The following is a 26,759-nucleotide window of genomic DNA, read 5'->3' as shown; positions in this document are numbered from 1 at the left end:
GACATCTGAGAAGGTTGCAGTGAAAATGGCAACACATGAATGATTCAAATTCAAGCCATCGAAAAGTGTCAGGGGCTGATTGGGTGAACGGCTGCAGAGTAACCAAAACATCCCCAGTTTAAGCTCCTCAAAACCATTATCGGCCCATCAACAGGTGTGTTTATTGTCCCAGTGTCCTTCAGCAGCTCTCACTGAAGATGTGCCAGATAATAGCGTCTACTACCTGTAAATGGCAAGCTATGAATCTACCCCAGCAGCTTCATTGCAACAAAGACATCTGTCCAAATGAATTGATTTGGACTCCAGCCCACGTTCCCATGCTATGTGATCCCACTGCATATTGAAGTCATAACCCTTTTATAACAGTGCTTGGCAGGGTAGCCTTTTAGAGGTTTGACGCTGAGTGCCCTTGACATCCCTCCTACGCCGGTCTCAACAGTGTCGGCGTTGCTCCAAAACCGGAGCTCAGGAAAGTCTCCCTAGGACTGTCACCTTGACTTGAGACCCCCCCCCCCCATTTCTCTCTTGCAACTTTTTGTCAGCAGCTGTCGCTCTGTCTTCCTCTGCCTCATTTTTGCTCTCACCGTCTCCTCCACTACCCATCATGCACCCATCTCTTCTATCGGTATAGTATGACAGTCTCTGTCTGCACCTCGGCTTGCTCACGGGAGAAACGCGTGGCTCTGGAGGGAGCCACACACACATATCTCTCACAGGAGGAGAGTGGAGCAGGCAGGAGTAGCGATACACAGGCCTCAGCAGCACAAACCACACGTAGGTGGTGGGAGAGTAGATTAGGAAAGAGACGAGCACACACACTCACATACACACTTATCATTACGTTCCAAGCTGTCAGAGACAAAGTGTAGCTGACAATCCTGCTGATTGTAGGAGTGAAGTTTAAAGTGACGACAAGTCCCTGTCAGGTCAACCTACCCCCCCCCCCCCCCCCCTTTACTCCACATGTCCAGATGTTTGCAACTACATGCGAGCATGGCAATCAGCTGATAACAAGTCTTTTGGGAGGCTCATCAGTCTCTCAGCAGGTCGCAGATCTGCTGTCTGTCACTGCTCACTTGTTTGTTTACAATCAACACCATCAGCAGCTGGTTTGAAGTCGGTCTTTCATGCACGGAACATCGTGAGCACAGCTTGCTCCGTGTCTGCCTCACCTCATTAGGTGCAGCCGACGCTGGGCTCGCTGAACACTGGAGCTCACACTTGTTTGAAGACACAACTGTGCAGGATCTCAGCACTATTATTTCTGGCCATAAGCACTTTTTTACCGAAAAGCCTGGAGTCGCTCAGCCCCTCAGGGAGGCAGCAGCCTGAAGGAGAGCTGAACTCTTGGCTTGAGGCTTTGCGATTCCAATCGCTGATCAAGTTAAAGGGAAAGGAGCAGGAAAGGAGAATAGAGACACAGCTAGCTTTCTGTTGCCCCCCCTCCCCTTCACATTGAAATGAGCCTCCAGCTTATTTGCCCTACTGGAGCTGTAAAAATGGCGATAATAGGCTGCTTGCATGGGAAGCACGGTGAAGTGACAAACTGAAAAATAAAAAAAATAAATAAATAAACGAGTAAAAAGAAATGAAACAGTTCCCTCCTTATCAATGAATGCTGCGGTGACCATAGAGATGACATGAATCATATTTGGCCTCTGCAGATGGCAGCACTCAAACTAATGATCACCAGTGGGAGATCTCAAAGTGATGTGTTATATAGCACTGTCCTCCACAAATGAGGTTTCACCATAACTCATGGAAGTCTCCAGTAACTTTCCAGAGACGTGCCCCAGAGTGTATTCCAAGGAGGATTGGAGCTTTCTAGAGGTCCCTGATGGAATAACATCTTTCTAATGCTGTATTCATGTTATAGCAGAGGGGGATTCTTTTTTCCTGCACCTCCTCTCTAAGTGTATCTGTGAGGTGGGGGAAGATTGCATTGTGGTGCGTTCAGCTCAACGCAGGCTGTGCTGAACTTTGTGTGCCCCTAGATATGCTGAGTTCTATGAGGAGACTTGGCATAAGATGAACCAGTTATGATTGGAAGAGCAAAAGAAGATAGTCCTCAATACTAGTTCTGTCCACAAACACAAACTAAGAGGGATATCAAGCTCATAAATCAAAATATAAAGAGATTAAATCTACATAGGAAAATATTAAGTTCTTTATTCAGTGCATCAGATGACCAAGTGTTTGACACCTCTCATCTTTTTTCAAGAAATATTGTATTTAACACCTGCTTTATATGAGAAGAAATGGTTACAGAAACAGTAAAATGCAGTTTTTGTTGTTATTTACAATATTTGGGGAAATATTAAGAGTCAGGTTTAGAATGAATTGCTCATTAACATAAAACAATCCAATCAATCTCACATTTGTGCATACACACATGCAGCCCAAACACACATCCCCGCCTTTCCCTTGACCTAAATTAAACTACCTTCAGATTTTTATGTCTGTATCTGGCTTGACACTGCGGCAAGGAAACGAAACCTGTGGGATCCGTCTGCATCCGGAGTCGCCCCCGGAATGACCACCGCAGACAGGAAAAACCCAGGACAGGGCAGGTCAAGGCCCACACCACAACCAAAAGGCTGCAGTGTAGAACCCCCACCAACAACCCAGGCCAGGACAATGACCCCCGCTGATCAATCAGGCGCATCCCCTGACAAAGAGGATCCCCATGAGGAAAAATTAAAATCCTCCAACGTGATTCCTCTTCCTCTCCAGTGAACAAACTATTTCATTACAGGAAAGCAGAAACAGCTGATCAGTCATGTGACCAGAGCAGTGGCAGAACAATCTGGTCCTCGAGGGCCGCAGTCCTTCAAGTATTCAGAGTTTTCCTGCTGCAACACTCCTGATACAAATCAATATCTAGTTAGCAAACTGATGCAGAGTTTAATGTCAAGCTCTGCACCAGTCTGCGAATGAAATCTGATGTGTTGCAGCAGGGAAACTCCAAACATTTGCAGGACAGCAGCCCGTGAGGAGACCAGAGTTTCCCAACCCTGGATGAGCGTAATACTTTCACTTTATCAAAATTTATTTGGGAAAGGTGAATCTTTTTGAGGTTTTTTGTCTTGTCCAGCATTTAAGCAAGCAGAGTGATGGTCTGGATGCTGTGTTCTGCTGATCAAATTTACTTTGCCAAGGGGAGCATTACTGGTATGATGATCCTCTTGATTTCATGGATTTCATTTTATTTCTTTATTTAATTTGTATGATTGTAATACAGAGTTTCTACTGCTAGACCAGGCCAGAGAGGATAGGAGCAACAGAAAGACAAAGGGAAAGAGAAAGAAAACACCTCGTAGAGAGAGGAAAATAGATAGAAAGAGAAAGAAGGAAAAATTTGCATAAATGTACGCATATACACCCATACACATTTGCCTATATAGACACATGTACCTACATATTCACACACATAGACACAAAAAAAATGAAAAGGTGAATCTTATAAAAAAAAAAAAAAACATTTTTAAACAAATACTTTCACTGTCATTTAGCAGGAATTTCCATCCAAAGTTATTGCAGTTATGCCATGAAGTATTTGTACTTGAAATCCCCCCCCCCCCCCCCCCCCCCCCCAAAAAAGGTCTCAATCATTGTTCAGACACTAAACATGGTGAGTCTACAAAAAAAAAAAACAATTTTGTAAAATAGCTGCATGTTGTTTGCGCAGTGTGAATAAAATTGTACTCTGTCAGTGTCACAGCGGGTAAATTGAGACGTCGTATTGCATGAGCCTGATGATTTACAGGGGATTATACAGTTATTCCATTCAACAGCTGAATAGAAGTGATAGATTCATGGCCATGTGGAGAAATGAGCGCCCATGAGAAGGGTAGATCCTTGGCCCACTGTCAATGAATACACTTACTCACATGCACGCTCACACTTCGTGCTTTATGTGTAACCTTCCAAAGAAATTTCTTCTTCAAGGTCAGCCCCCGAGTTTAACATGTAAAGACGCAGCAACATAATCATTCATTTACCTGACTATTGGTTTCTCTGAGTGATTGAGGCTATCGCAAAGTGTATGTGTGCATACATAGACAGAGAAAGGAAAGGGGAAAGAGCAGATGAAAACCGTGATGGAGGAGTAAGCAGTGATACTCCGTGGCTGACCTTGCTCTGCTTGCTCAGTACAAAGCCTCCTCTCCCATGGCAAACACAAGCCCATTGAATCTATCCAAAGTGTAATGAGAAGTCTTCCCAGTACAATAGGCTAGATCCGTTTATCAGCTGAGAAGAAGAAGAGACAGACACCCCAACTCCCCTTCATGGGAATTTAATCGCTAAACCCTATTCTGTTTTTATCACCAATTAATCTCCTTTTAAAGCCTCGTGGTTAATAGGACGAGGAAAAAACAGGTTCGTCGAGCGAGGCCACACCAAGAGTAGCCCTGCTGAAGTTGCTTCCAATGGCAACAAAAAGAGCCTGACAAGGGATAGAGGGTGTGGAGCGACGTGACAGAGAAAGGAACGGCGAAGGCATTTGGAGAAACAGACGGCGGCACCGCTTCGCCGTGCGTATCATTTCTTCAGCTCAAGAAGCGGCAAATAAACAGTCGTCTTGGTTTTTTTGGCTCCGACACCTGTGTTATTTCTGCGCCGCCAGCAGCAGTGGCAGCAAATGGCCTGTGAATAGACGTGCATGTGCTGCTTTTGTTTCCCAGACTTCTGAAGAGCTGCAGCTGACGCAGGTTTTTCTTTGCGGCTGTTGTCAGGCATTATGGGGCTTTAGAATTACGCTTTTCATTTCAGCGGCTCTAAGATATGAGTTTGTAAGTGATATTTTTCTACCAGAGACCAGAAAAGTGTATTATGGTTATTGCTTTCAAAGGATATCCATCCAAAAGCAATGCATGATGCAGTGAGATCCCTGTGATGTTGCTGTATTGCGTAGATAGATATTTGCATTTCCTGTTTGATTTGGCTGCTGCAACGTCAATTAAGTCATAAGTGAGCTAAAGATTAATTTAGTTTCTCAGCCCTGTCGTCTTCTCATTACCTCCACGGTGAGGAATGTGTTGATCAAAGCAGTTGCTGTATAATTATGCTCTGACCCACCATTTAAATCAGAGCGAATCCTGGAAGATGGATATCCGCTCCATGGCTGAGTTAGATAAGCCACTGTCCAAACACACGTGCACATATCCACACCAACACAGGCTGAGCATCGATGCGGGTGGTGTGTATTCTGTGCAAGTATGCGAACACCAACACTAACACTCACTCACATCCAAGCAGACAAAAGGAACTAAATGTCCCAGGGTCTTTTATGCTACTTGACTTCGAAGTTTCTCAAATCAGCTGCTTAACATAAATTAGCATTTGCAAAATAAATGTAATGTTTCGCGCTGTGGTGAAGTGATGCTGATGAATGATGTATGAGGATATGCAAAGGCGCATACTCCATCTCCCTCACCTCTTCTACCCCCCCTTTCCCCTCCTTCTCTGGTCCCCTCTCTAAAGCTTACAGACCTGTGAGCATGTTTGGACCTACAGTGTGTTTGTTGGCGCTCCCATCGTACTGCCATCCCTAACTCCTGCGAAGAACTTGAACTGACTTCGAAAACTTGGTTGTTCATATAAACTTTAAATTGCCACTGCAATGCAAATGTGTAACCAGCAGGCATTTTGGAGGATTGGAGGAGTGTACCACTTCCAGACTGCTCAGCTCCACCCAGATCTCCTCCAAAAACCTGCTGCTGCATTTCCCAAAGGGTTCAAGCTTTTCAGCATAGTAATGTGTCGGGGAAAAAAAACAATGTCTTTTTCGAATGGCCGGCTTTATCCGGTACAGCAAATGGAAAATGGCAGATAAGCTACTTGGTGTCCAATAGCTTGTTAAATGTCAATGTAAAGATCTGTTTTTCATGTCTTATTCATGAAAACAAAATGGAATGAATTTCCATGCACACATGCGTTTGGAAGACTCACAGACTTTGGGCTTGTAACAAGTTTTCAAGCAAATTTCCAAATGCTTTCAAACCTTAATGGCTTGGGAGACGAGCTGGCTAAAGGGTCTCATTTACTTCACTGCTCAGCTGTTGGGGGCTGTAGTGCTGCTTACCGTGCAACCTAATCATTCAGAGATGTTTCCTGTAATACTCAGCTATTAGACAGTCTCCACTTACAGCATCCTCACTTATTTTCAACTTACGTCTGACTTTAAGCGGTTATACATCAAAGGTATTACTTTTCAGCTCCACCTGACATGAGGCTTTCTAACTCAGACAGGGTAATTTAGTTTTGGACTCCAGCAGGCTTGGTGTAAAGTTAGCTCTGATAATGAGCAAATGGGTTCATTTTATGGGTATAATACAAACTCTAAAAGTGAAAAACATTAAGAAATCTGGATAAATTATAACACAGCGTCAGCCTTTTCGTTATGATAGCTGCAGTCTAGTTGTGACACATTGTAGAATGTATTGCAGAGGATGTTTAACTTGCCTGCATGAGGATGCTTTATCGGCAAGTTTCTGTTCCAGTTATTGCTGTTCTGGAGTGAAAAAAGCTGACATTTTGCCTCCTGTTCCCTCTGTGCTTCCTATTGTGAATTCTATTGTTAGAGTAGCTCAAGGCCACGACATTAAAATGTTCCCAAGTCCAAGTAAACTGGGTGAAAAGTTGGAAAGAAATGCTGGTACCGTAAAAAATATATTCAACAGATGCGCAGCATATTCACTGCAGCTTGGTAATTCAAAGCCTGATTTTCAGCCAGAAGAAATCTTATAGATGTGTGAATATATGAATGTGTAAAGTGTGCAAACTTTCAACATGATATGTCCTGATGTGCACATTTATAAGATGGTTTCTATTTTAATCCGAAAGCCCAACATGACATTTTTGATAAATATAGTTTCTGAGACCTTCTGCATCGCTGTATGGTAAAAACTTTACTCAAAATCAAATATGATACTTCTCTTCTGCTCCTTGGTGGTTACCAGGAACCAGAAGATTGCACTAGAATATTTCATACATATCATGTGGTATTAAATGATAAATATCCCCAAAAAATTAGTTCTTTTTCTTTAACAAATGTTCGAACACAACGCAAAATATCAGCTTTTTCACCACAGAACAGCAAGACAGAATAACAAGAAATTATTACTGGCCTAAAAAAAATAACTGGTTTTCAAACATTAGACTCAAAAATATTTCAGAGGTCTTCTTTTAGCAAGTGTTTGTTTATCTGTCTGTTTGTCTGTCAGCAGCTTTATGCAAAAACTACTAGATGGATTTTTATCATATTTTTCTGAGAACAGGTCTTACTGTAACTTTGATTCTATTAAGTTTTGGGAGTGATCCAGATCATCTGGATTTGGGAATGATGAAAAGGATTCTTTAGCATTGCGAAATAGGCCTATTTTCAGGACATATGTGTATAACTCCACAACACAGAGAGCTTGGCCACAAAATACAGGAAAATTTCTGAACACGTTTTATGAGATATCAGAAACAGATTTAAAAAAAAAAAAAAAAAAAATTTTTAAATAAATATTTTTTTAAAAAAATGTAAAAAATAAAATTAAAAAAAAAAATAATAATAATAATAAAAAATAAAAATTTAAAAAAAAATAAAAAAAGAAAAAATAAAAAAAAAAAGAAAAAAAGAAAAAAAAGAAACAGATCTGGGATCCCGGCAAAATTCTGGAACAAGATCCAGAAAAAGAAAAAATAGGAGCTCTTTGAAATTTCATCAATGCAAGAGAACAAATTAAGATATAAACATGTAAAATAAAACACCACAGTACAGCCAAGACACTGTATATTCATTATCAGTTAATGTAAGAATCTAATAGTGTATCCATACAAAACAAATGTAGGACTGGAACATAAGGTTGAAATCAAAATATATGGGTAGAAATTAGCTGCTTGTCCCTGTGCTTTTCTAGTTATTAACTGCAAGCCCCCCATTGCTCAAGCACTAAGGCAGACCTAAACCATAGTATTACCACCTCCATGCCTTGTAGTTTGCCTGAGATTGCAAATCTAAGGTGTCAAACGTGCACCACCTCTTTCTACCTGAAGACCTAATCATGACACTTATAGTGGTTTGCCTGTTATTCAATTTTGAACTTCTCCGGGAGTTATCCTTAAATGACTTAATCTAATAATGGAGTGTCAGATCTAGGAAAGTTTGTATTTATCTGGACATTTTCAAAGCAAAGACAGCAGCATTTGGACATTTTGACTCGTTCTATAAGGAGTCTGCTGTCAACTTCTTCTAACATTATACTGTGAAAAGTAATGAAATCAGTTCTGTTATTGATATAACTGCCTATTAAATACACATTGTAAAGCCTTTTGTTTGTCATTGCAACTGTAACTACCTGGCATTCATGCAATCCTGCATACCTAAAGCAGCCCACCTGCAACCCACACTTAAAAAGTGCATTTTTTCCCCCTGTTTCATTATAGATATCCCTGCATTTTACATATTCTACTGGGCATACATTATTTGCATTCATATGGGAACCACTTAAAGTTTATATTAATTTGAAGAATGTTGATTTAACAAGCTGTAATTGCAATCCATGCTTACAAATTTTCTCAGCTAATAATAATTCTGTGAGATGGTGAAACAATACACCCAATTGGGTGTCTTGTTAATAGAATCTCTGCATGCCAATTTCAACATGGCCAAGATTGGCCCTGTGGAAACAGATACACCTATCAATTGTTTTTTTCTGCTTCTTATTTTTGTGTGATAAGTAAATCCAATTCTTTTTGGTTGTTTGTTTAGTTGGTTGGTTAGGATTTTTCTTTTTTAGGCTAAAATTCCAAAGCAGTGATTCATATTTGCTTTAGGACAAGCAGCCAGCAGTTGTTATGCTGACTGTCAGATGTGTGAAAACAGTTGTTTAAAGCTTCTTCTCCTGGAAATTTGGAGGCTTTGTGTCAATGTTCAACTTCTCTTTAACAGCTTTTCATATTTATAAAATGAGGCAGACCTGAAAAATCTCACCCCCTCCATGACTCCAAGTCAGGAGATGACAGGCAGATTCGTTCATCGTTTTAGTGCAGATTCATTTTATTAGATCAGTTCTAAATACAAAAGAATAAGCATTTTAAAGCACAGGTACCATACTGCTCCTTGAAAAGGTTGAAGAAAAGAAGACAAAGACCTAAGATTGTAGTGTCCTTATATCCAGCTGTTTGCTTCCATCTATTCTCTGGTTAAATCCGTAACCTTTACAGACGTTCATGAAATATCTGCACAACCACACAGTCTCCCCAAAACAAACTTAGCATTTTCTTGAACAAACATCAGCCTGCTGATTTCATTTAAAGAAACTTTGACCTCTCCTAAATTCTAAATGATCCCTTTATATCAGTCTGACTTCAGCCAACGTCTGCCAGGAAGCACGAACATGACATAAAAATGTGCTTACAACTAAATTACAAGGTCATCCTGACATCTTCACTGAACATTTGTATCTATGCTAATATTTTATTATCTTCTACAAAGGCATCCAAGATTCAGAACTTTGTTGTGTATCAGTGTCATGTGTAAAAGTACACAAGTGGCATGAGGAGTCAGATTTGATCTACTGCTGATTTATCTTTATGTCTGTAAGGGATATATATACAGAGGTGAATAGGAAGCAGGCATGGCGGAAGTCACCACTTTAAGTAATCTCCATCAGTTGAATGTACAACACTGGCCTGCAAACACAGATAATGAGCCAGCTCTTAGTAAGTGTGAATTACCAAGGAGGAATCACAATGTGTTAGCAAGAATGTCCTTTATTTGGCACACTAATGTGTAAAAACCACTTTAAATTAGGTGCAAACTTGTCAGTTTTTTCTGTTCCATGATATTTGATGTATGATTCAATAATGAATTAAACACTATGCCTTCACTGTACCTATCATTAAGTAACAATTAGAATATTACAATGATCAATGTAAGTAAATTTTAATCAGTTTTAGCCAAGCTACCAGATTTTTTATCTGAACCGTTTCAGAAACTAAACCAAGATGCAACAGAGTATTTAAGCTATTGAAATGATTAATCTTGAAGATTGAAGTGATTTTTGTGACTTTTAGCATGTAGCCATGATGGGATCAAATTTAATCTAATATATTCAACACTTTGCGTTGTTCCTGTTAGTATCAGCTGCCTTTACTTATGACTTGCTAATTGGTATATGTGAGTATGAATAATTTAGCAATGTGATTTAGCACTCTAAATTACAGTAGCTGTATTCCAGTCCACACATGGATACTACCTCCTTCTCTTTGCTCAGGAAATGTCGACAAGGAAAAATTCTCTTTGAAAATTTTAATTCTTACACTTAACAAAATGTAGCATCAGGTAAATTTAATAAAATTGAAGTATTTTGTCACATCTAATATTCTATTGTTGACTAGATTCAAATAAGTAATTTAGCTGAACTTGATTTTTTTTTTTACTTAATCTATGAACTAACTACCAGTATTTAGTTTCTTTTATATAAAGACTATGAATCTGATGTAATTTCCAGTAAAGTCATTCAAAGAATCAGATATTTAATTTATTTTTCTCTGCTCTGTCCTTCACACTCATGGTGCTAACTTTAATATTCTAACACAACATTATTGTCTAAATATAAACATAACACGGCCAGTAAGAGCATAAATTAAATTTATAGGGTATTAAAAAAAGTTAAACTTCTGCTGAATATGCAAGTCTGACGGTTGAATTGAAATAACTTTTTATCAAATTTTTATGACCCTACTTTAATCACTTGTCAACCACAAATTAAGTACCGCCTTTTTGGAGTGTAAGAATGTCAGTGATAACAATGCAGACAGTACTCATTTTCAGTATAATAACACTTAGCAGAGATAGCCAGCTGCTAACATTAGCATCAGTTTTCAAGCTAAGCTAGCAAAACCAACTTTAGCTGAGCTTGTTCAGGCTAGTTTTAGCGCCAGCAATAGGCTTGTTCACTTAAAGATTATCATTTTTATAGGGTTGTAAACATTTTAGTTTATAGACAGTTTCCCTGTATTAAATTACATACACATACAATGAGAACATTTGGCACTAAGTGAAAACATGTTGAAGTTATTTTGCTAGTTCATTTTTTTCTTTTTCCTTAGAACTTAACAGAAACAGTCATCGTTCGTACTAATGTTGTGTTTTTTTTTAACTTGATATAAAATATTAAACAGTTGCTCTGTTTCTTTAAAATCAGTATTTTGTGGTTGAATTTTAATAATTCTGTAAGTATATATGAGTGATATATTTTATAGAAGATACGACATGATTGGGATCTATCCAGTAAGCTAGTTGACACTGCACTTGGAAAACATTAGCATGTTGACATCTTGTTTTTTTGCCTGTTTCATTTTAAAAAAGATATCCATATATTGTTCTTCCCTGTCCCAGCACTACAGTAATTCATTTTCCCTTTATTTTTGACATCCACTCACTTTCCTCTATCCACATTAGCATAGAAATGTGATGATATAATGCAGTTCATAATGCAATGTCAGGATTCATGGGTTTTCTTTTTAATGTGCACACTTTGAATCAGTTACTGCACTCAGCATTCCCCATAAACCTTCAAGGAAATCTCTCTTCACCCCAAGTCAGGCATGTTAGGTTCATAGTCACCACACAGCCATTGCACCTCCCTTAACAGCATGGATTCATACACTAATACTCAAATCAGCTCCCTTTTAGATAAGATTAACCAATCTATCTTCATTATGCTTCATTAAGTAGATAACATGAAGCATGCGTTTTATATGCAGAGAGCTGCATATGTGCCTGTGGGCACGAACAAAAATGCATGAAGTGTCGTAACATAATTGATTGTTTCTTTACACAATACATCTCATTTCTTTTCACCTTCATGATTTATGAGTTACTCTTTGTACACGCCAGGTTAGATGGCTGAGAGTTAATTGTGCTTTTACAAGCAATCGAGCCACTTTTTCTCATCCCTCATTTAAATTCACTTCCCATCTTCTCGTCTCTATTTCTATTCTTTGATCTTTACAGTCACCTGGTCCTCTCTGTCTCTTTATCCAGCGCCAAACCAAAGTGCTGAAGAAGAGATTGAACTTCAATAGAATTTCCATGGCAACAGATTTTCAATCATACCCCCTCCATCACATAAGTCACTCTGGCGGTTTGCTCAGGGGGGAGATGAATATGATGTGGTGCAGACTCTGACTATGATCCCGCTGATCTTTCAATCAACATAAAATGATATTGTATCAGTTGGCCTCCATCTCTTTCATGAAACTGGTTTGCTCATTTGATAAACTTGGATTTTTTTCTTCTATGTCAAAGGGTGAGACTATACCTGCATTTTGGAGTTTCTGAAAGGGGTGGGGGGGTGGGGGGATTGTTAGCAGCTTTTGTGAATTAAAGCTGGTAAAAGTATCCTCACTTCTTTTATATGAGTTTCCAAGGCTACCAGGTTTTTATCAGAGCACTGTCGTGCAGTTGCAAGCCTGTAGCCCCATATTCAAAACATGAATTTGCCCACACCTGATTCTACTGACATCCATTGTTGTTAAGTTGTCTCCCTCATCCCTGTGCAATTTATTTTTATCACTGAGTTCCTATCATCCCTTATATTCTTAGATTAAGGGAAGTATTAGTTGATGTTGTCGCAGTTATTACATTTGCTGGCTCCACTGAGACACACTCCCTCATTCAATGTGGATAATTGTGTCTTTTTGAGAAATACCCTGAGATCTGCACTGCTGGTAGGCTGGTTATGAAGAGATAATTTCTTATTAAGTTACTGCAATTCTCTAAAGTTTTATTTTCTGCCAGGTGAAAATTAATGTAGATGAATATTCAAGTCAGATAAATTTGCTAAATAATTTTTTTTCTGGTTTGGTACCTGCTGAACACATTTTCAGTCACACTATTATATCTTGTTCAAGATTTGAGGAAATAAACCTGCTTGTGGCATCTCTACCACTAGATTAAGGTATGTGTCTGTCTAACTCAACTGCTTTTCCAAAAAACATCACTTCAAACATGTGTGAGGGACAAAAGAAACCAATGAATCTAATTAGATTTGCTTCAAGGAAATGAAAGCACAGATAGAAACATTCTTTTACATTTTCATCACAGAGCACAATAATCATGGTTTGTCCTCCAGACCCACAGATATAACAGATCATGCTTGATTAGATACCTAACCAGTGTGTTCTTTGCATAGGCAATTAGCTGGGTTGTTCATTAAACAAAAAGGGGATATTTCTGTAAAACAAATATCTGTCCTACAAGATTTGTGGTTTTCTTGCACTCTGCTTACTTGCGTCTTACTTTTGAAGAAATCAAACCTCTTACAATTGTAAGCTTTAAAACAAAGTAAATAATTCAGGTCTTCAGCTAACAGTTGTTCTGTTGGGGTTAGTTGCCATGACCTGACTGAATTTGATCCACTAATGTTGTGCGATGTTGGTATATCAAGTTATTGGGTTTATAGTTGAAAAAGATTCAAATCATTAGAAATCAAATATCCATCATGCATTCCCAGCTGCTGGTGTGTGTGGAAGCAAGAAGCAGTGTTTAAACACTTGTCTGAATCTCTCCTTTTATTTTTCACCCCAGCTCTTTTGTGGCTTTCGGTGTTAACAAGTAACTTTATACCACAAACGTCTTAAAAGAGAGACATAAAGAGTGTTTGCATCATTTTCTACACGTGGCTGTTACCAGTAGCTACAGTTGGACGCTCTATTGTATTCATTATCTGGTGCTAGTATCAGATAATGATATTATTATAGAATTAAATGTGAAAAAGTTTAGGGACATTAAAGAGAAATTTACTTTTTTATTTTAAAAGTCAGGTATCTTTTCTTGTGTTGTTTTTGTTTGCTAGCTTATGCATGCTAGGCTAAGCTAACTTGCTGCTTGCTACCGCATGTTTTGTACACTCCAGATTAGATGAATAAACCATAAAAGTGGCAACAGTTGTTGGGTGTGAGCCTGTGAAGAAGTGTCTTACAGTCCAATGACAGAGGCAGCCTGTGTATGCTGGATCCATAATATTTTGAACTTTATTAGACTAATTAAAGAAATGTCATGTACTCATGAAAAGTTAATCCCATTTTCTCCATCAGATGTTAAAGTATCATTATCATTAAATTGATCTGATCAGTGTGATAGTATTTTTTTCTCAAAATAATTCTAGAATCCCTTAAATTTATTTCATGAATAAATGTATTATTCTCCCGTGGGCTCACCATCTGCGGGAGGAGCCGTAGGGGTCAGGTGCAATGTGAGCTGGGCGGCAGCAAGGGGCGGGGACCCTGGCGGTCCGATCCCCGGCGGCAGAAGCTGGCTCTAGGGACGTGGAACGTCACTTATCTGGTGGGGAAGGAGCCTGAGCTTGTGCGCGAGGTTGAGCGGTTCCGGCTAGATATAGTTGGACTCACCTCGATGATGGCTTGGGCTCTGGAACCAGTACCCTCGAAAGGGGCTGGACTTTCTTCCACTCTGGAGTTGCTCATGGTGGGAGGCGCCGAGCAGGTGTGGGCATTCTCATCAGCCCCCAGCTTGGTGCCTGCACGTTGAGGTTTACCCCGGTGGATGAAAGGGTAGTTTCCCTCCGCCTCCGGGTTGGGGGATGGGTCCTGACTGTTGTCTGTGCTTATGCGCCGAACAGCAGTTCAGATTACCCACCCTTTCTGGAGTCCTTGGAGGGAGTGCTGGAGGGTGCTCCTTCTGGGGACTCCGTTGTTCTGCTGGGGGACTTCAATGCTCACATGGGCAATGACAGTGAGACCTGGAGGGGAGTGATTGGGAGGCATGGTCCCCCCCCCCCTCTGAACCCAAATGGCGTTTTGTTATTGGACTTCTGTGCTCGTCATGGATTGTCCATAACAAACACCATGTTCCAACATAAGTGTCCATATGTACACCTGGCATCAGGATTCCCTGGGCCGCAGTTCGATGATCGATTTTGTAGCCGTATCGTCGGACCTGCGGCCACATGCCTTGGACACTCGGGTGAAGAGGGGGGCAGAGCTGTCAACTGATCACCACCTGGTGGTGAGTTGGCTCAGATGGTGGGGGAGGAAGCCGGTCAGATCTGGCAGGCCCAAACGTGTTGTGAGGGTCTGCTGGGAACATCTGACTGAGTCCCCTGTCAGAGCGAGCTTCAACTCCCACTTTCAGCAGAGCTTCGAACATGTCCCGAGTGAGGCGGGGGACATTGAGTCCGAATGGGCTGTGTTCCGTGCCTCTATTGCTGAGGCGGCCGGCCGGAGCAGTGGCTGTAAGGTCGTTGGTGCCTGTCGTGGCAGTAATCCCAGGACTCGTTGGTGGACACCAACAGTGAGGGATGCCGTCAAGCTGAAGAAGGAGTCCTATTGGGCCTTCTTGGCCTGTGGGACTCTGGAGGCAGCTGATGGGTACCGGCGGGCTAAGCGGCATGCGGCTTCGGCTGTTGCCGAGGCAAAAACTCGGGCATGGGAGGAGTTCGGCGAGGCCATGGAGAAAGACTTCCGGACGGCTTCGAGGAGATTCTGGTCCACCATCCGGCGGCTCAGGAGGGGGAAGCAGTGCTCCATCAATACTGTGTACAGTGGAGGTGGGGAGCTGCTGACCTCAACTCGGGACGTAGTGGGTCGGTGGAAGGAATACTTCGAAGACCTCCTCAATCCTACCAACACGTCTTCCGATGAGGAAGCAGAGCTGGCGGACTCAGGGGTGGACTCTCCTATCTCTGGGGCTGAAGTCGCTGAGGTGGTCAAAAAGCTCCTTGGCGACAAGGCCCCGGGGGTGGATGAGATCCGCCCGGAGTTCCTTAAGGCTCTGGATGCTGTGGGGCTGTCCTGGCTGACACGCCTCTGCAGCATTGCGTGGACATCAGGGGCAGTACCGCTGGATTGGCAGACTGGGGTGGTGGTCCCCCTTTTTAAGAAGGGGGACCGGAGGGTGTGTTCCAATTACAGGGGAATCACACTCCTCAGCCTCCCTGGTAAGGTCTATTCAAGGGTCCTGGAGAGGAGGGTCCGCCGGATAGTCGAATCCCGGATTGAGGGGGAGCAGTGTGGTTTTCGTCCTGGTCGCGGAACAGTGGACCAGCTCTATACCCTCTTTGGGGTCCTGGAGGGGGCATGGGAGTTTGCCCAACCAGTCTACATGTGTTTTGTGGACCTGGAGAAGGCATTCGACCGTGTCCCCCGGGGGCTCCTGTGGGGGGTACTCCGGGAGTATGGGGTACCGGACCCCCTTGTACGGGCTGTCCGGTCCCTGTACGACAGGTGTCAGAGCTTGGTCCGCATTGCCGGTAGTAAGTCGGATTCGTTTCCGGTGAGGGTTGGACTCCGCCAAGGCTGCCCTTTATTACCGATTCTGTTCATAACTTATATGGACAGAATTTCTAGGCACAGCCGAGGTGTCGAGGGGATCCGACTTGGTGGCCTCAGGATTGGGTCCCTGCTTTTTGCGGATGACGTGGTCCTGTTGGCTTCATCTGGTCGTGATCTCCAGCTCTCGCTTGAGCGATTCGCAGCCGAGTGTGAAGCGGCTGGGATGAGAATAAGCACCTCTAAATCTGAGACCATGGTCCTCAGCCGGAATAGGGTGGATTGCGCTGGTCTGTCGTGGTGAAGAAGGAGCTGAGCCAGAAGGCAAAGCTCTCGATTTACCAGTCGATCTACGTTCCTACCCTCACCTATGGTCATGAGCTGTGGGTCGTGACCGAAAGAACGAGATCTCGTATACAGGCGGCTGAAATGGGTTTCCTCCGCAGGGTGGCCGGGCTCACCCTTAGAGATAGGGTGAGGAGCTCGGTCATCTGGGAGGGGCTCAGAGTAGAACCGCTGCTCCTCCGCATCGAGAGGAACCAGTTGAGGTGGCTCGGGCATCTGGTCAGGATGCCTCCTGGACGCCTCCCTGGTGAGGTGTTCCAGGCACGTCCCTCTGGGAGGAGACCCCGGGGAAGACCCAGGACACGCTGGAGGGATTATATCTCTCGGCTGGCCTGGGAACGCCTCGGGATCCCCCCCGCAGAGTTGGCAAATGTGGCTGGGGAGAGGGAAGTCTGGGCTTCCCTGCTTAGGCTGCTGCCCCCGCGACCCGACCCCGGATAAGCGGCAGAAGATGGATGGATGGATGGATGGAATAAATGTATTTTTGTCCATTTAACTCAGCATTTCAAACATGATGCAAAGAAACATCATGATTGGCTCACAAAAGAAAGTGAATTTTCATTACGATGCGGAAACACTCATTATTAATGAGTTAGATCTTTGCTGCACAATGAAGTTCAGCTTTGGAAGTGTTGACACCTGTTTCAGTCTCAGACATCATGTTTACATGGTGTTTGGTAGAAGTTACTACACCCATCATGAATCTAAGAAAATACTGATCATTAAATGTCTGTAACCTGTTGGCTGCAAATGCACCATCATATTGATCATTCATGTTAGTTAAATATTTATCGTTTCAATAGTTTGATTTGAAATCAAGTATGTTATTTTTTCATATGTGTAGATTTATGTCTGATCAGTTAATATATTCAAGATAATTTAAAAAGAAGAGACAGACTTCTAAATGTACATTATTAATTAATTTTATATATCCTTAAACAAAAGGAGCAGTAAAAAATACTAAAGGAGGTAAAAATTTAAGAAAGTATATTTACTACAAGAACATTAAAATATAGGCACATACATTGATCTGATGGCAAATCTACTTTGAAACGTAGATCTGAATGTCCATCAGAACATCACTGGAACTTATATTAATCAGAACAACAACCAATCACAATCTGGTCAAGGAAAGCGATGTTCTCATGCGCATATTGTCATTCAGATTGGTAAATTTTCCTTTAAAATGACATATTTATTGCATCTGCAGTCCGTAACCCTTTCTACATGAGTCATCAGGTGTACAACCTCCTTTGCTCTCTTTTCATGCTGTTCACTCAACTGACACAATGTTAACGCAACGATCTTTACTGTGCATATAAAGTCCAAACTGCCTTTTGTATCCATCCCATGGTAAGCCAGAAGCACAACTTCTGGAAGTTTCTGAACATGTAAAAGTCCTCTTCTCTCTGGGATGTGTTCTGCCTACGTATTCACTACACAACACCAAGACGGAAATGGAGGTTAATGTCCTTTTTGGATGCTGATCACGAAGCTGCGGCTGCAACCGAGGACACAACCTCAGAGTAAAAAAAAGATTAGATTAAATACTCATCAGAACTTGTGAATAACATGGAGAGAAAGAAAACAGTCACCTCTGAATTGACAGAAACAGAACGCAGGTTCTACTAATATGGCGACTCAATCCCACAGTTAGGTGACGTCAGTGTGCATTCTCTGTAATCTTCTTCTACCAGTCTCTCTGCTCTTCCCCCCTTTGCTTTTCAGTTATCCTTTAGCATTCTGTCTTCTTGTGTCTCTGCAGCAGAACCATTAGACGGAGAAGAATATCTGGACATCACAGGCATCATGCGAAACCAAGCGGGTCGTTATGAATGCAAGGCCAGCAACGATGTCGCCACGCCGGATGTCAAATATGTCAATGTGATTGTCAACTGTAAGTAGCAACAGAATGCACTGCATGCATGACCTGCAGGACATAAATCACAGGTTGTGCCAGGTTTTTTTTTTTTTCCACTTAAGCCACAGAAACCCCATAAGGTCAAATTTGGTGCACAACCAGTGCAGCCAGACAAGTTAGTGAAGGTATCTTTAGTTGCTCCCTTCAATCTTCTCAAAAGAAATCAGGCAGAAAAAGAAATAGCTCTGACACTGATTACAACAAGCACTTTTTATGTTAATTCTCACCACATCATCATTTAACATGACATCTGGAATTTCATAGCAGGATAATATTGGGGGTTTTTTTCAGGGTTTCACATTATGCAGACACTGATTGCTTGATGGAAAGCTCATGTGACTCCACAAACCAAATCCTTCTGAGGGAATTATAAAACTTGATGTGATCTGGACTAATCATTTATGGCTCTTAGCCCAAATTGCACTCAAGCCAGGTCGGAGTGCCAGAAAGAAGATTTTAATGTGTATTAAAGCACTTCTTTGCGTTTTATCTTAAATGGGAGATGAGCATAAATCCATGTGCGCTATATCTGTCTTGCTGGGATGTGTGTATGTGTGTGTGTGTGTGTGTGTGTGTGTGTGTTTAATCCAAATGAACTGACAAATTTGATTAATTGGTGCTGATTCATTTTTTGACCCAAACAATCCATTTTCCACTGGTTGACTGTTTGAGGCTGGAAGAGCTGTACACTTTAAGACCTGCTCTGTAGAAAAAGCTTAGTCTTTTCGCTTACCAAGAGTACTTTATGTTTTAATTTTTTATTATAAAGTTTCAGTGAAGGCCATTTGGCCTTACTGTATGAAAAAACCAGTCCAGAAAGTCCTCTATTCCTTGTTTTTTAAGAAGTGCAACAGTACCATTTAGCGTTTTAACAGTTGCATCAGTTATAGATTTTAGGACTTCATTCACATCAATATTCTGACTCCACAGACCCCCCGACAATAAAGAAAACCCTGAGCTCTGAGACTGCTGTTGGCCGCATGGGGATGCTGCAGTGTGAGGCAGTTGCTGTACCTACACCAGAGTTTGAATGGTACAGAGATGAAAAAAGGTAAAGCTCACCCCACATTTTTCAACATACACACGTACACAGCCGATTCTAACTAAGCACATTCATTTACCCTATTTTTGACCAAATGAAATGATTAATTTGTACAAAACTTTTAATTTAATATTCAATTCAATTCAATTCAACTTTATTTATATGGCGTCAAATCACGGCAATGCCATCTCAAGACGCTTTACAAACAGAGAAGAAAACATAATGAAAGCCAATTCATAATAGCCTATATAAGGAAACCAACAGATTGAGTTGGGGCCACTCAATCTCGCATCCTGAGCAAACACACTGGCGACAGTGGGAAGGAAAAAACTCCCTTTTAACAGGAAGGAAACCTGTTAAATATTTGATAATCCTGCCAATTGAGCTCCTACTGATGCAGAATCCCAACGCAAACTTATTTTGTGCAATATGTTTGTTTTTAAGAGCTTAAATGTGAGCTAAGATAGTTATAGAGATAAACTAGTAACAAAAACTAAGTGTGAGCAGTAAACAACTGATTATATAGAGCACAAGCCATTAGACCCCCACTTATAACAAACAACATTATCAACAGTGAGTCTAATGATTAATGATCGCTTGTAAATTCTTCCAGTACGGTGGACCAGCTCCCGCTTTACTGCTCATTTACAGGAAACAAAATCTTCATTGCATTCTCATTGCCTCACAACAATTCTGTCTGAAAACATTGGGATTTGTGTTAATATTTAGCTACAGCTACAAAGTGCTGTGGGTGGCAGGCATGCAGTGAACTCTTGCAGAAATAACTGTGAACTGACTTCAACTAACATGCCTTGAGGCAACGAACAAACTTGATTTATGTTGTTGCCATTAACAGGAAAATAATTAGGCAAAATAATGAGATTTACAGTTACACTGTACTGAGGCATGGGGAGGTATAAAGACCTTTACAGCACATTTATTAGACAGCATGACGGTCTGTTTGGTGAATATGGTGAATTGACACTGAAGTTGTTAATATAAGAAAAATGATTACATTAAATGATTCTCAGCTTGCCATGCCTTTTGTCCTGGGCTGATTTCTCCTTAGTGCCCCACAATGTGGCAGAAGCTTCATCACTTTATCCTCTGTGCCAGGCATCCTTCATATCACTTTACCCCCCTGATTATAATAGATGTCTTTGATTCCCTTTGTCATAGAGCTACCCTTACAGTGCTCTCATTGTCACATCAGATGACATCATCATTGTAGTTTGATAATGACTAATCACCCACTTAATCGCTCGCTAGGATGTCATTCTATTGTTAATCGAATGCTACTGTGGAAGGCAGCAGCAGGTTCTTTGACATTCTTTAAGAAGATAAAAAGGAGAACAAATCAGCCATCCTCCAGTGTGCAATTATTTTATAAACTGCAGTCACAGAAAATCTCCAAAAAAGCCTTTTCTTCTACAAGTAATTCCACTGAAATGGAAATCAAGCCTCCCGCACACACTGTCTGCTGTGAAACTGCAAATTGTGTGACCAGACACAGATGTTCATTGGAAAGCTATCAATTTAAGTGTCATGGATGTATCTGAAAAACACTCAAAGAGGATTGAAATGTAATGGAGTTCAAAGGCAACGACAAGCCAGTCTCTCCATTTCAACACTTGTAACTTAATAACTCCGGAGATTTCCTTATCTGCAGCAAATTCACCAGCCTTGTTGGTGTGCTGGGAATGCGGGAGCAACAATGGGAAAAGCTGATAATAAAGAAAAGGAAAAAAGAGCTATGATGTGAAATTTCAGACTACAGCAGAAAAGTTTACTGAAGATTGTGAGGAAATATTGGAGCAGTGACACCAGTGTTATCAGAGATTTGGTCTGTAAAGTAATAGGCCTATCACGCCAGAGCTTGGAAAGAAAGATTTATGGTTGCTGAAATATTTTTGTATTATCTGTTGTTTTCCAACTTCAATTTATCTCAGTTGTTTTGTCCCCCAGGAGGATTCTGGCTTTGTGCCTCCTCATGGCGCCTCCCAACTTCTTTGGTGTCAGTGGAAAGTGTTATTGTTCTTACTCCTAGAATGATGATCTTAATGCACCATGAAAATATCATTTGTTCATGGTCGGGTTGTTAATTTTATACCCCCTTCTCCAAGAAGCAGACCTAATGCACTGTAGCGTATTGTGTCTTCTTTATTCGTGAGGTGAAGTCCTGCTCCTTTGCAAATGAGGTTAATTAGTTTAACCTCGCTGGCAAGGAGGTTATCACTGAAAACAAAGTCACATGTCTCATCAACCTTTTCATTCTGGTCTACAAAGTTGAAATGCACCAGATTTACCACTTACAAATGTTGGAAATGTTCTTTGTGTCAGACAGGAAGAGGCATCATTACTGGGAAATATGATTTTCTAGCTAGCTGAATAACCCAGCTAATATGTACCATGTTGTGGAATTTGAAAACAAAATCTTGATCTGAATTTATGTTAAATTTTTTTAAAATGACAAGTTTCAAAATGAAAACCTTTTTCTAAAAGCATTTTGAAATGTGCACAAATTGGTCTGTCATTGTTTACTTAAAGACAGATGCTAACGCTACATGTAGCAGACCAAAAGTCAACGCTGTTAATAAGCAGGAAGAAGGAAAGACTAATTCAGTAAGAATTTTACTTAATTCCGTCCAATGTTTTTTGTGCTTAAAGGGATGGTTAAGGAAGCACAAAAGTTCCTTTCTGCTCCATAATGACATTCAGCCTGCTCTTATCATGGCTGCCATTTACTTCCTGGTCATTTCACTCAGTCCAGAACCTTTCTCAGCAAAAGGAGTAGTGAACCAGACCCCATTTTGGTTAATTGATAAAACCATGAAACCCTGAACACATATATCAACTCTAAACTTATTCTGCATGATTGCTTCTTTTTTTGCATCATTTAGTTTTTTGTTAATATTTTCAGAGGTTTGTGTTTCATATAATCACATTTAATTTTACAAAAGTCTGATGATAAGACTCCAATAATCATTGTTATTACATTATTACATTTTTTTTCTTTATTAATTGAATGTAACCTGATACCACCTACATCTTCACCCACCCGATGAGGATGCCTGCCCTATCTCTTCCATGCAATGGCTAATTCTATGCTAGGGTAATTTCATCATATATGCATGTATCAGACAAATTATACAAGGTCACATCCAAGTGGAAGTGTCATGATGTCAATGTACTTTCCTCATGTCACTTTCTATTGTGTTCATCAATATTAGAAACATAACAGTAACAGATTATAAGTATCAGGTCATTATCTGATGCTAATGCTAGCTGCAACCTAGCAGCTCCCTATTCCCTGCCTGCAGCTTTTTCCGATTACAGGCTGACTCCCTCGTACTTGAGTTGTTTTCCAGGTAAATAGCTGGAGTGCCATCCAGATTTAAGATTAGCTTGATGGTAAAAAGCCAGCTGTGAAGCAGCTGTCTGAAAAATGTAGGACACTCATCTTCTCGGTGTTTTTTTTTGGCACGCAACAGCGTGTCCAAATCACTGAATCCAGTTTTGTTGTAGTCTAGCCTCCTTTGCTGAGACACGAAGTCTAACAGAATCTTATTTCATGCTGTCACAGCTTAAAAGCAACATGTCGAGCACTATCTTCAAAAGAGTAAAACATACCAATTAACTTCACCACTAAGCTAGTTTTGTTGTTCCTCATGTTACTTCTAGATTAGTTCTGAAGTCTAATCAAGCAGGTAGTCAGGATTGACATTTTACATAAAATTTACAGGACGAACAAATGTAATGCATTAATCTAGATTGCAATAAATTGCAATTTTTTGTACTCTACCTTACTGACAAAGTGAATTGTGCTTTCTAATGTCTACAGAATAATCGCCACTGCTGATGAGAATAGTTCCCACTTAGGATGACTTTCATTGTGCAATTAGTGGTTTACCATCAGGCATGAATCTCCTGAAAAACAAAGGTTCATATTACAGCACAAAGGAGGCGTATAATTACACCATGATCCATTATAACATGTTTTCTGTCCATTTAGTTTTGATGAACTAACACTGCCTACACTGCACAGATGTTTTTCATTGTGTAGAAACATAAAAAACAACCCAGTTTGCTTTTAGCAGAATTCATCATGTATAGATTAAATGAAGAAGGAAGAAAGTTTCTTCTCCGAATGGTTTCTTCTGCTCCGAGGTTCAAACAAAGAGCTCATTTTAAAATCCATTTATTCAACTTTGGCTATTTGGAAACAGTTGATCCTGAAAGAGGTGACATGATTATTTTCTTTCTCTCAATTTACAAGTTCATGAAATAGCATGAAGCAGCGTTTCTGAATCAGAACAAACTATTCTCACATAGTTTTCATGTTGGCAGTCAAGGAATAAGAAAAGAAAAACAACTTGATAATGTGATTGCATCTATATGCCTCAGGCTTCCACTTATGACTGAATTTACATCTCCCCATGCTGCTGTTCCTGTCAGGAGCTTTTATTGTCACCTACATCACTTCTTTGTAATCCTTGTAATCACTGTATTTTTAGAGGTAGGCTCTTTTAAAGAAATGTTCCCACATCTTATCATTAGTCTTCTTTAATCCAAACTTTGCACACATAACTGTTTTTTCTGCTATTTCGCTTTGAAGGATATCGATAATTTTATTTGACTATTATTCATTTTCTTAATTGCTGTAGCGATTTAAAAGCGTATGCGTGTGACTTCCTGAGAAATGGTGTGTAAAAACGACTCTCTCAGCAGGACGTTTTTTATGTTTTACTGTCACTGTGACAATTGTCACCAATTACGTTTTATTTTTGGAGCATGATTGAAAGACTCCTTTTCAGTTCCACAATATGCTTTGAGGTTCTGAAAGCTTTGCTCTCACCTGCTCGAACAAACCGTCTGAAGAAGTAAACACTCCAGAGTTCAAATACAGTACTTGGAACAAGCTTGTGAATGCACACTGGGCTGCAAAACTCTGTGCAGAGAGGCTTAACTTACCTATATATCTGCGCACATCCACCTTCAGTCAGTCTCGCATGAAGTCACGGACCTCCTCAGGCAATAAAAAGCTACTCACGCTCTGAAACATAAATGAATCATGACTTCACAGCATCCCTGACTTTGCAGGGATCTGAGGGGTTCACAGCCCATAAAGATGCAATTTACCTCAGCAAGCTTTGCATGATCTCAGAGCAGCAAGCCATAAGCGATAAGTCTGACAACTCGGATGTCATGACTCTCGCCGCTCTGTTTGTCTTTCCTTCATGGGCTGCACATTTACATCACCCAGTAAATCAGGCTGCACCGGTTGCTCCCTGTCATCATGTAAAAATGTGTTGTCAAATGATACTGTAATGTTAATCCTTACAGAGAGGAATTCATTCGAATCGCAAAGTGTTTTCCCAAGTAGGATTTTCTCCCCTGCTCTCTGCAGATAAGAAACTCTCCATGCATGCTTCCGACGGGGAAAAGTCCAAATAGAGCTGTCAACCAACGTGACAGACAGATATGTTTGTTGTTTTGTCAGCTGATACATGGCTGTCACAACCAGCAGACCATTTCCAATCATCTCTGGGTTACAAGTCTCAGCAGGACTCTCCACTTGATTACATTTATCGTCAGCCTTGAATCATAACAGGCCTGTCGCTTTCCCTGGCAGTGATAACCTACTTTCAATGCTCGCGCACGCTACAGAATCAAATCTGTCCATCTGATGATTTGCTCCAGTCTTTTGTCTGTGTCGGCCTGAGACTGCAGTCCTGCGCTCGTGCTGCTTGCCCTCCCCTAAATTGAGGGTCAAATCATTTCAATCTAGGGTTTAATGTAGCGGAGTCACTGTGAGCGTCACAACACAGATGCTGGGAGCTTTCCAGTATAGAGCTCTGCTGCCCTCTTCCTGTGGGGAAAGCCACCGAGTTATGATGAGAGCGCTTAAAAACATCCCTTCCAAAAGAAGGAGATACAGGAAAAGTTAGAAGGGCACGATTTCTGCCAACTTCTCTGATGATGTGTTCCAGCCTATTATGCCAGATGAGGAATCTGGCACGCGGGGATATTCGAGGATACACTTGAAATCAGACGTTTGGAGGCTGCAGACCTGCCACTGCCAGCGCATTAAAAGTTAAAATGGGCTCCAGAAACTTTGAGCTCAGTTAAAGCGAACACGAAGAAGGAGAACTTTGGGGCCACGGATTCAGTTTCCTTTACTAACTTTTACTCAGGAAGCAAAGGAGCGTCCTGTCTCTTTTTGACCCGTTTTAGGTCGGTTTAGCTCGCTGCTGCTGCGGTACAATCATGCGCCGTAATCTGCTGTGCAGGAAGTTGTTTGTGTTCAGCTCCATGCAGTGCTGTGTATTATCTGGGTTTTTCAGTGTGCTGCGTGGACATAAAGGCCTTTTTAATGGTGCAGTCACTTCTCATGAAGACACACCGGGGGATATATCTGCCGCTGGACTTATCAGCCAGGAGGGGTTTGCTTTTAGATAGAGTGGGGACACTGCCGGTGCACTTGGCCTCTATTCGTTCTCTCTGGCTTTCCAACACAAAACACACGCTGAGTTTGTTCTCAAGGTGTCCCTATGGGAAGGGCCTCAGCACTTTATTAAGTTCTCCACTCCCCCGTGAGTCAAATTATGCTGTGCTCTGATGTGAGTTTCCCTTTTTATGTTAATACGTTCTATCAGCCAAGCATGTGTCAGCACAAACGTCTCGCTCCCTTGCTCAAATTCCGATTAGCAATTATCCAGACTTAAGCAGGATTAAGTTGAGGTGCCTCAAATGAACTTCACCTTATTCGAGATGTGAAAGGGCTCAATCAGCCCAGAACAAGCGGAAACCGTTCTGCGTGCAGCTTTATTAAAAGAGTTTTATTTGGCAAATGATGATGTAAGGAAGAGTTCATCGGCGAGGTACACAGTCTGAGTCAGCAAATTGTATTGATTAATGTGCAGTAAACTGGGTTCAAGGTTGACATAATTGATTGTCTGATGGTCATTAAAGCTCTCAGAAGTGATGGGCTGGACTTCAGCTGCATGCTAATCTTTCATCTAGAAGTGGGATACAGACCGTGTTCCTTTTGGTTGGGGTGAGATTCAGAGCAGTACGTCAAGAGAGGAGTGTTAGCAAGTTTGAATATCCAAAATAAAACATCCAATTTTAAGTTTTGAAGGTGGTTTTGGCTTTAAACTC

General features: G+C 41.1%; 1 protein-coding gene across 1 annotated transcript in view; it reads left to right on the top strand.

The window, feature by feature from the left end:
- Positions 1–26,759, top strand: part of lsamp (limbic system associated membrane protein) — a 294,761-nt gene that overhangs the window by 256,317 nt on the left and 11,685 nt on the right. The window contains exons 5-6 of the mRNA XM_079246194.1: positions 18,401–18,532; positions 19,487–19,607. Of these exons, the coding sequence (XP_079102320.1) occupies positions 18,401–18,532; positions 19,487–19,607 (253 nt within the window). The remainder of the gene's footprint in view (positions 1–18,400; positions 18,533–19,486; positions 19,608–26,759) is intronic.

This window comes from Telmatherina bonti, assembly GCF_933228915.1.
Source record: "Telmatherina bonti genome assembly, chromosome: 9".
Classification (NCBI taxonomy): Eukaryota; Metazoa; Chordata; class Actinopteri; order Atheriniformes; family Telmatherinidae; genus Telmatherina; species Telmatherina bonti.
This window is presented reverse-complemented; position numbering and strand designations above follow the sequence as displayed.